Below are 10562 nucleotides of genomic sequence, written 5' to 3'. Positions count from 1 at the left end.
CGTTCAAAAGTCGGGTCAGTGTGTGCAGTGACACGATGGTGGAAAGTCTGCCCAAATGGACGATTGTCGCCTCATTTGGTTGGTCGTACCGTTTAATATTTTCGTTCCAATCTCGTTTCCGCTGTGTAGTGTGTATAAACTTCTGACCGATCCACAACAGTGAGTATGAAATTACAGTCATTGCTCACGACAACATGGCTGTAAAAAGTCGCTCAAGGGACGTCCGCTCTTCCCTTTATCGTCCTAAACAAGGCTAGTGTGTATGCAGTCCATGGACCGAGCGATCGGACCATCGATCACATGTAAAATCGCTCGGCATAAAAAGTTGGTCAAAATTTCTGTAGTGTGTACCCAGCTTTAGTAGTTATGGGGCACATTGGGAACTGAACTAGCTTTTTGATGCATTGTCTCCCTTTACATCGGGATATGAGATTGGAGCTGCACCAACCACCTTAACAAGTGTTCTGCTCCTAATCATTGAACAATTAAATGCTGTTACCTAATTGTAAATGCTGCATTCAAACCACTCGAAACACAAATGTAAAACATTTTCAGGGTAAGAAAAAAATAAAACAACCAGTAAAAAGCCAAAACAAATTAATTTTATTTATCTTTTTATTCTTGTGTAAGCTAAAAGAGAATGTACACGCTTACATTTAAAAAGAACTTGGGCATGCAGTTGGACCTTGCTGCTACAGATCACATTTGCCTTTTTTATTTTTCCATAGGAATTTTCCCATAAATTTACATCCCAAAGTCTTCAATGTATGTACAGCCTAAACCATAGCTACCTATGATTATGCTCTTTTTACACTGTGCAAATCAGAAGGCTAGTGGTACAACAATAGACACACAAAAACTAAACTAAACAAGAACAGTAATCAAATTCTTCATAGTCACAATCATTTTATTTTGGTCCTTCTTAACCCAAATCTAGCTGATTAAGCCCCCAATCACCTGCAATGTCATTGTCCACACACAGAAAGGAATGGTACAGGACAGACCCCGCATGGACATGAATTGATGATTTGATTGTAAAAACCCTGCAATGCAACCTGCCCTGGCCGATGATTCTCTAACCCGTCCATTGCCGGCTAAATTGCAGCTGGCAGGAAATAGATTAAAACAAATTTTGCAGTTTCAGCTCCACATCTGTTAAATTTAAATTAACACAAAATGAACAAAACACTGAACATTTAAATGTAACAGTACAACAACTTGGATACAACTGGGAGGAAATAATGTCACCAGGACAGGCTCACAGGCAGTGAAGGTTTTGCATGTTCACTTTTGTCTCTTCAATTTTTTGATTTTGTAAGAAAGGATCCACCAGTGTATGTACCCCAGCACATCAAAAACAAAAAAGTTCCCCTTTTTATTATATACAAATTAATTTGAAGATTTCTCATATAAATGGAGTATTCAGTGTTGAAATATACATTAGACTGTATATACCCTTTGCAGTGCTGCTTACCAACAAATCAGCTAAAGTGATTTTATGTAACAGCAAGAACACTTTAATCCTCTTTAAAAAGTTTGGATATAAAACACCCATTGCAATTTGGATTATTTTATTTTTTCCCCCCATTTTGGAGTAATCAGTCTACCTTGTGTTGAGAACTTGTTGAAGGTGTTAATGAGACTGGAAACATTAACACCTTAGCATGCATGAAAGATAGGTCAGGGAGGCTGGCAATGACTTTAGCAGCCTCTTCACTAAGGTTCTCATCCATTCTAGGTTTCCTGTGAAGAACAAGACAAAGTAGAATGTGTGTTAATCAAACAGAATATGCATCTAGCACTTGCAGCTGGGACAAAATACATCTATGACTTATGCACAGGAGTTTACCAAGTATTGCATCCAGATCAAACCATATACATTACATGGCCAATAGCATGTGGACAACCAAACAGGGCATCCATTTGTGTCCAACATATCAATTCAAAACAATGGGCATTAATATGGAGTTGGTCTCCGCTTTGATGCCTATAGCAGCCTCTACTCTTTTGGGAAGGCTTTCTACTAGATTTTGAAACATGGCTACATGGGTTCACATACATTCAGCCATATAAGCATTAGTGAGATCGGGCACTGATGTTGGACAATAAGGCCTGGCTTGTAGTCTGCTTTTCAATTCATCTCAAAGGTGTCTGACGGGATAGAGGTTCTTCCACAAACTTGGAAAACCATTTTTTGATGGACCTTGCTTTGTGTACTGAGTCAATGTCATGCTGAGATAGGAAAGGGACTCCCCCAAATTGTTGCCAGAATGTTGGAAGCACATGATTCTCTAGAATGTCATTGCATACTGTAGCATTAAGATTTCCCCTTAGTGGAACTAAGGGCCAAGGGCAAACCATGAAAAACAGTCCCAGACATTATTCTTCCTTCACTAAAATTTACATTTGCCAGTATGCATTCAGGTAGGAAACAGTCTCCTGGCATCCGCCAAACTCAGATTCACCCGTCAGACTGCCAGAAGACAAACGCGATATGTCCCTCCAGATAACGCATTTCCTCTGCTTCAGAGTACAATAGCTCTGTGCTCTACACCACTTTAGTTGGCGCGGCGCATGGTAATCTGAATCTTGTGTGTGTCTGTTTGGCCATTTAACCCCAATCCATGAGCTCCCAATGAACAGTTCCTGTGCTGTTCAGTACAAACCCTTCTACTTAGGGTTGACCACGGAGACTGCATGGCTATAGGCTTGATTGTATGCACCATTAGCTATGGGTGTGGCTGAAATGGCCAAACACACTAATTAGAAGGTTTGTCCACATACTTTTGGCCATGTAGTATATATCACTAAACTAAGTAACATTCCTGAAATCAGAAACAGTCCCACAACCCACACTGAAACATGTTAATTTTATACATGCACTATAATCCTGCAATACTGTACGAAGATACCTCAAATTTCTGAAATCTAAAATGAGACTAATATGAATCATTAGTTTGTCAATTGGTCACTGCTGAAGATACATAATCTAAAAACATATGAATGCATCTTACTAAGAATTTTAATATGTTACGCTAAAAATTTTATCCAAACTTGAGAGATTCAGATGTCTCTTCAGTATATTAATGGGCTTAGTTAGCTAATGACTTCCGGATCTGTCACAGAGTGACTTAAAGTTCCCATACACATTGTGATTTGAGCAGGTTTAGAACAAATTGGGTGCAAAACGATCCTGATGTACATCTGATGAGGGGCCAACAGATTTGGAATGAAATGAATGTTAGATGCAATCGCATGAGGTCTGGTTATGCAGTCATGACCTGACCCTGCTAACAGAGCTCCAACAGATAAGGAAGTTCATCCCAAGCACTGAATGTAGTGAAGATATTAACAGGAGGCTTCTTGTCTAGTCAAATGAGGATGTTGCATTAGTGAGCCATGGAAAGCATTCACTCATTCTGGGTTGCCACAGAGACTAACAACAGGGTTAGTTTTGGTGCAAACCCACCAAGGAATCCAACAAGTGCAAGCAGGATATAACTTTCAGCCCCTTAAAAGATGGCTGTAATAAGGTATTAGATGCACAGTATGCAAGTTGACAACTCAGACACAAAGCAAAGAAACAACTATTGGCTTAGTCTTTTTAGCAACAAGGTCACATTAATACACTTGTTTATTACCTTTCAATGTACTGCAAATATGTTTTAGGAAAAGAGTAACTAATATATATATATATTGTTACTTTACATCTGTTTTGCAAACAATGTTTAAATGTTTAGTGTTAACATTGTATGGTCTATAAAATGTGTGTATGTCAAAGCTTAACATTATTGGCCATACGATACATATCATGACATCATTATACTCCCAAGCCTGTATGACGGGCATAATAATGACAGCTCAGGTTGATCACATGACAGGAATACCACCCTTTCTGTTGAATAATGACTTGAAGGTTATTAGGATACTGTGTGGACAGGAATGGGTTGTTTTACTTAAGGTCAAAGACTAGACATATTCACATGTGGATTATTTTTACACTGAATTGTATTCACTGACATAGCAAGGTAATCACAGCTATTCTGAATATTATATTAAGAGTAGTAATGTGTATATATCATTTGAGTTGTGTGACTACATGTATACACAGCCAAGTTATCCATAACACTAGTCATCAAGGACAATAATATATTTTATTATGTTGGATCTGCTAGGACATTTCTCATCCATAACAGAGGTAAAGTAATAGCGCACTCCCTTATTTCTAGCCCACTGAAACTGATGTCTATAGGAAGCATTTGGACAACAACTAGACTGCTCCACAGACAAAACAACAAACTGATCACTACACCAATTAGGTTCAACAGCCTTACAGTATATTTGAAAGAATGCAGGGCTGCAGTTCCAGGCTAGAGAAAAGGTACTGCAATCCATAAACTACTACTGATGAGAAAAATACATGTCATTCATTTTTTCCTAGTCAATTAATTTGCAATTTGGAATTCAATGTAATTTTACACCTTAAAAAAAAAAATCAATTTAAAAAAAAAAAACAATTTACATATAGATATATCATACCATAAAGTGCAACATTTGAAAGGTGTTTGTTACTAACTGTTATGTAATAAACTAACATATAACTTTCCAGAAAGCACATAACATGGGGAGAAGTCTATTTTTACAGGACAAGAGGAGAAAGAAAGCCAACTACTACTGATTCAGGTTACTGTATACACACAGGCTTCCCCTTGCACCAGCGTAGTATAAATCTGCATAAGTATTGCTGCAATAATGAAACAGCTGCAGATTAAAGATGGAATATCGCAGACAAGTGTCACAAAGAAATTTAACTGAATCAAGATTACAAATATTTTCCACACTGTATTGTTTATTTAAAAACAGTTTGGCTGAATATTATAATCTCATCCAAGTTATCTGTGGAAGAGAATCCCAGACACAGATGTCTTACATGAACACATTTGAGTCCAAATCATACCCACATTAAAGGGGACTCAGAACAAACATTACTTAATTCAACACTACAAGGTATCTTATTTACAAATGTATTGGTTCACTTTAATTTACTCTGCTACCTACATATTATGCATATGAGGGAGAAGCAGAGAAATTGTCCCAGCATTCTAATGTTAGCCACACAAGTATCTGCAGTGATATCAGGGCAACGGGCTGCATCTTGTAATATATCACCACCTACATGAAGCCAAATTGTGTACTGTTCCTGGTGACACTATCAGCCCATGTACTGCTAGCTTAGCAGTATCTCATAGCCTTGTCACTGTATGTTGAAGAATGTGTGTTTAAAACTATTTGTTATTACAATTTCAGGCACCAAATCAAGCCCATTAAGGATATCTTAAATACGCAAACATTTTTTTAGGCGGTGAAATTCACTTGGACGAGATTCGTTGCAGGTACAGGGCAGCTAACAAACTAGAGAGACCCCTCATTTACCTTGCAGATGTGCTTGTGGTTTCTGCTGTAGACATGAGTCTTGCAAATGCGTCAGTCACTTTGTTGCTGGCACTGGAGCATTCCACTTTTGATGTTGTCAACGCATACAACTCGGGATCCACACCTTGTAGTATAAAATGATAATCAGTGACGGCAGAGATGAGTCCCCTCACTCAACACACATACACCAAAAATCTCACACTTGTTTAAATACCTGAGTGCTTTCGTTACAAAATATCAGACTTGACAGTTACTCCTAACCACCAATTACAGATATGCATTTGCATATTGCTATAGCACTAGAGATTAAACCGGCATCTTCATATTTATCTTCAGAGGGAAAAGGAAATCCACTACATGCGACTGAACCAGTCATCTTCAGTTTGATTAGTGTAACAAACATTTGTTGACACAATTGCCTGAACACATTGACAAACTAAAGGAAGTCCAATAAATGTACAATGAATACACTCAGATATTTACAGAGGTAGGACACACTAAACCACTCAATTATAAAGGTAAGACTAGCCACTACATAAGCTTGCTGAAGCATTAAGGACACCAACAAATTAACACAGACTGGTAATCAGGTTTATCTGTAAAGAGGTTTCTTTGGAAGATGAGGAAACAATTAATGCTTGAGGCTACAGTATTGTATTAAAAAGGACCACTACCACCACCTACATCCAGGTTCCAATTCCATAAGAAGGGATTTGTTCAGTAATACATTAAGGTAAAGGACTTCATTACATTTTTCATGTTATGGACTAAAGAGAGCACCGCAGACAGCCTCCATCACTGCACTGTCCTATTACTAATTGTGTTTCTTCCTTTCTGCAAATCATTCCCCTTCACTCTGCAAGGAGAAGCAACTCAGCCCATTGGTAGGAAAATCTGAGCAATTGTGGAAAAAGCAGAACTATAAGAGACTAAAAATCAATCAGAGGGGAAATAATCTATCCTTTCCACTGTATTTAATGTGTTGTTCTAATCTAACTGTTATAACATAAGTACCTGTACAATTAATATACTGTCTAATATACAGCATCAGTATACTGTTTAAATGATAAACTAGCCAAGACATCACAATTTGAACCAGATCCAATTTTACTTTTGTCTGTATACTGTAGTGTTCAGACAGCATAGCCAACTTTGTGGTCTGAATATGCACACTCGGAGCAGTTTCCGCTTTGACCTTCCAGTCTTCTTGGTTCTAGAGGAGTATGTCAAGGATGCTGATAGATTAAAGACCCTTCACCAGCAAAGCCATTAAAACACAGCTGCACACAGCACGATGAAATCCAAGGTACATTATTTAGTCTTTAAACATGTAACTATATTGGATGATAGCAACCAAAGCACCGCTAGACAGCTACTGCTGCATGCCTGGGAACTTCCATAACACGCTGACCAATATAAAAGGTTGTTCCACTACATACTCCCCTTGTTCAGGTATTACTAACTGTAGAATATCATCTCTGTACTGATAAAGTGAATGCACTGTGATATATCTGCTTGGCGATGGGCTATGGTGAGACTATACCATATATGTTTTTATTCTCATGTTAACATACATAATTCCCAGCACTGCATGGATTACATTACTACAATCAGTTAGTGTACGGCAGAGTAAGTGACCCAGCATTTTACAGCCCTGAATATAGTCCCGTAGATAATTGTAGGTCAACCTGCGAGTTCCCAGGCATGGCCATTTGTACACCAAATAAACCCCCCAAACAAACCACTCCCAAATGTTCAGCAAGCTCTGACACATGACTTTCCCAGAAACAAGTAAAACATTGTGTGTTAGTGTGGAAAACATTGCATTATTATTGTTAACTATTGTTTCTGAAACTAGATCTGCCAATGTCTCATCTTCCATTAACAGGGTTTCTGAAACGCTGCCGCTGAGCTAAGAGTGATTGTTTTTAGGATATATCAAAGTGCCTAGAAGTTCCCGGAGAGTTGAAAACCAGTGTATTAGTGAACATGTTAGTAATGTGAGTGGGATAACAGGGCAACCCCCAGAGAAATGTCCCAGCAGTTCGCTTTTATTAAAAACAAAACAATACAGCTAGAACGCTTGTTTTAACCAATCATCATATTTGGAAATGAATGGGTGATTTCTGATTATCTGCTGTAGGAAATCTTGTTTACAATATGATCAAAAACATACAGGTATCTTTATCTCAAATTCACATTGGTAATAGGGATTAACTGATCCCTAGACTGCAGTATTTTACATGTGCTGCCTGACTTTTTGGAACATGATATAAGAGCCTAAAAGAATAATCTCTCTCCTCCAGGATTTAAAACAAGGACACAATCCAAAATATCTTAAAAAAGAGAGACCAAGTTGGAGTGAGCTTTAAAATAGTGTAGTCTTGCTAAGAGCATTTAATGAGTAGCAATTAACTAAGAGAAGGGTTTATGACTTAGGCCAGTGTTGCCTAGCAAACTGCTGCACTTCATCTCGTCTTCCTTTTCTTGTAATTAGACAATGTTTTCTTCCTCTTATTACCACCGATTTTCAGATTTATCCTCTTATAATAGATTGCAATGTAGCAAAAAAAATAAATAAAGCTAAACAACTTCGAATTGAAATTATGTCATACAGAGGAGTCTCTGAATTGTATGTTGTAAACTTAAAAGTGATTGTAGTTTATAGAGCTGTACATAGATATTGTATGCTGGAAATTGCCTAATTAGAAAAGCAACTACTATCTTAACTTCCTTGAAGGATAACTATACCAATGGAAAGGATCCATTAATAGATGCATTATGTAGGATGACATCAGTTTTTTTTCATAGATGAGATTTGTTTTTTTTAAATACAGAGAGGGCACAAGAGATTATAATGATTAAGATGGAAAATATTTATTCAGGTTATTTTATTGCAATGCTGCCAGGATTCCTGTGTTAAAATGTAACGTACTGTAGTGATAGAGATGAACTTTTGCATACCGTACAGTCACATGATTACAGACACCAGTGTTTTAGAACATAGGCTCCAGAATGCTCACAAGTCCAAATATGAAGAAGCACCTTTACCAGCTTACCCAGAGCAAGTAAAAATAAAAGTACACAATAACTGTGCTGTTTTCTTTTTGTAAAAAAAAAAAAAAAAAAAAAAAAAAATTTTTTTTTTTATAGCTGAACATTTTTCTGAAAAGAATTCACGAACATGCAAAACCACAGAATCACTGTCTGAAAGCAATGAATTACAATATAGCAATCAGGGTAATTTGTTTGCATGACTTTATTATTGTTTAGTTAGAAGGTATAGAATATAATTTAGAACAGGTGGATTGCATATAATAACCATTTTCTGCAGACATCATGAATGCTCAATGTAGTTGAAGATTTGTAAACCCCCATTAATAATAAAAATGGTCATTTAACCTACTTTTACAAAAGCCACACTCCATTTTTAAATCTGTTCCGCTGTGGTAAAAGCAGCGTGGGAACGCAGAGTCCTACTGAAGGTGCTTGCGACATTCAGTGATCATATTTACACACAAGAGACAAAAAACCGTGAGCAAGTGTCTTGTTTGTAGGAAAGCCACAGTGAATTGCTCATGCTTTCTAATGCAACCATTCTAACAGTCAGCTGACCTGGGATAGTGGTGGTGCTGCTAAAGCCACTGTCATCCACGGGCCCAAAGAAATCAAGGTTCAGAAGAGTGGACCCTCCACTAGCTTCCGTGGTGGAATTCAGCCGTAAAGAAGGTAAGCCAGGGGATGGGGTTTGTGTGTAAAAAGGGGGTAAGACACACACTTAAACATGCAAGTTATCACTAGTCACAGCATACCTACTGCTTACATAGTTACTGGCAAGAATAACTGAAAATATGGTGGAAACTCACAGTATAGAATTCAAGACCATAGGACACAGATCTCCAGCAGATATAAAGTGCTGTATATTTGCTTCATGGTAAACATATTAAAGAGAAAATAAACACACAATTCTACTGTTTAAAGGGAAACAATCCAGTGTATACTGTTTACTGTGAATAAATGTACGGGAAATATTCCCTGCTTGTAACTAGTGCTTATTATAGCTGTTACCTACCCATGAGCAGTACCCCGATGTTAATGCAGCCCGTAAATTCACTAGTGACATCACTCAGGCATGACCTGATGATGTCACTAGTTCTTAATACCTCCATTATGTCACATTTCCTCATAAATAATAGGCTACTCTCTCATGAACATTGCTGTGGGACAACAATATCACTGCCTCCAAGGAGTGTAAGCAGCGGGTGTCCTTTAAATGGATGGCACAGCAGACAGTGGGCAGTTTATGTGGCTATTTTTCATACATATAAAACATTAAGAACCTTTCTGGTGCAAACTAATTGCTCTATAATAGGTCAGCAAAAGAATAAATAAATTGCACAGGTTTCTAATGCACCATTTGGGAGCTCCCCAATTATTATTTTAAATATACAACTCCACAACAGTAGACATAATCAGTGAATTTAGTTCTGGCATAATGGAAATAAATACTGCTTTTTTAAAAGGCTAATATTTAAATAACTCTAATATTAGCACAACTGAACCCAAATGGTCAATTAACCGAGGAAATTAACTGAACTGTTTCCCGTCAACAAACTAAAATGAGTTTGAAGATCAAATACAAAAAAAGAAGCAAGATGGATTGGCTGAAACAACAATACACCGTACAACAGAAAAAGAAAGAAATCTGTGCATTCAGGCTTTCCTTCATTGACTGACATACAAGAGACTGTGTCCTGCAGACCACCGCAAGGGGATAGTCACCATTAATATGGGCATTGATGATCAAAGAGATAATATGAAAAAAGCAAAAAGCTAATATAAACGGAATAGTCAAATACTAATATTTTAACGATCCAAAGGATAATTTTTACAAATAAAAAAACCTCACTGTTTATTATTTCCACTAGTTCAGCTCTAGAAGGATCAATATAATGTGTAAAGGGGAATTTTTGTACTTGGACAGGAATTCATAACATGACAGTGGGTGCAGACATATGGAGACCATACATGCCAGCCCCCAGACCTTATAGGTAATGTTTGATACACTCTGTGGGCAGGGAATTTGGGAAAACTGATCAATTTGATATAAAAGTCCATAAAAGTGGGCT

At 37.4% G+C, this 10562-nt stretch overlaps 1 protein-coding gene across 2 annotated transcripts in view; it reads right to left on the bottom strand.

Moving 5' to 3' along the window:
• Positions 1 to 580: 580 nt before the first annotated feature.
• AFTPH (aftiphilin) overlaps positions 581 to 10562 on the bottom strand; it is a 47275-nt gene continuing 37293 nt past the window's right edge. The window contains exons 8-10 of one of the 2 annotated variants that reach the window (XM_075203903.1): positions 9049 to 9132; positions 5434 to 5557; positions 581 to 1743 (exon numbers count right to left, since the gene is read on the bottom strand). In XM_075203903.1, the coding sequence (XP_075060004.1) occupies positions 1599 to 1743; positions 5434 to 5557; positions 9049 to 9132 (353 nt within the window). In that variant the 3' untranslated portion in view covers positions 581 to 1598. The remainder of the gene's footprint in view (positions 1744 to 5433; positions 5558 to 9048; positions 9133 to 10562) is intronic. The other variant, XM_075203904.1, reaches the window with a different exon arrangement.

Source organism: Mixophyes fleayi, chromosome 3, assembly GCF_038048845.1.
Source record: "Mixophyes fleayi isolate aMixFle1 chromosome 3, aMixFle1.hap1, whole genome shotgun sequence".
NCBI classification, from domain to species: domain Eukaryota; kingdom Metazoa; phylum Chordata; class Amphibia; order Anura; family Limnodynastidae; genus Mixophyes; species Mixophyes fleayi.
This window is presented reverse-complemented; position numbering and strand designations above follow the sequence as displayed.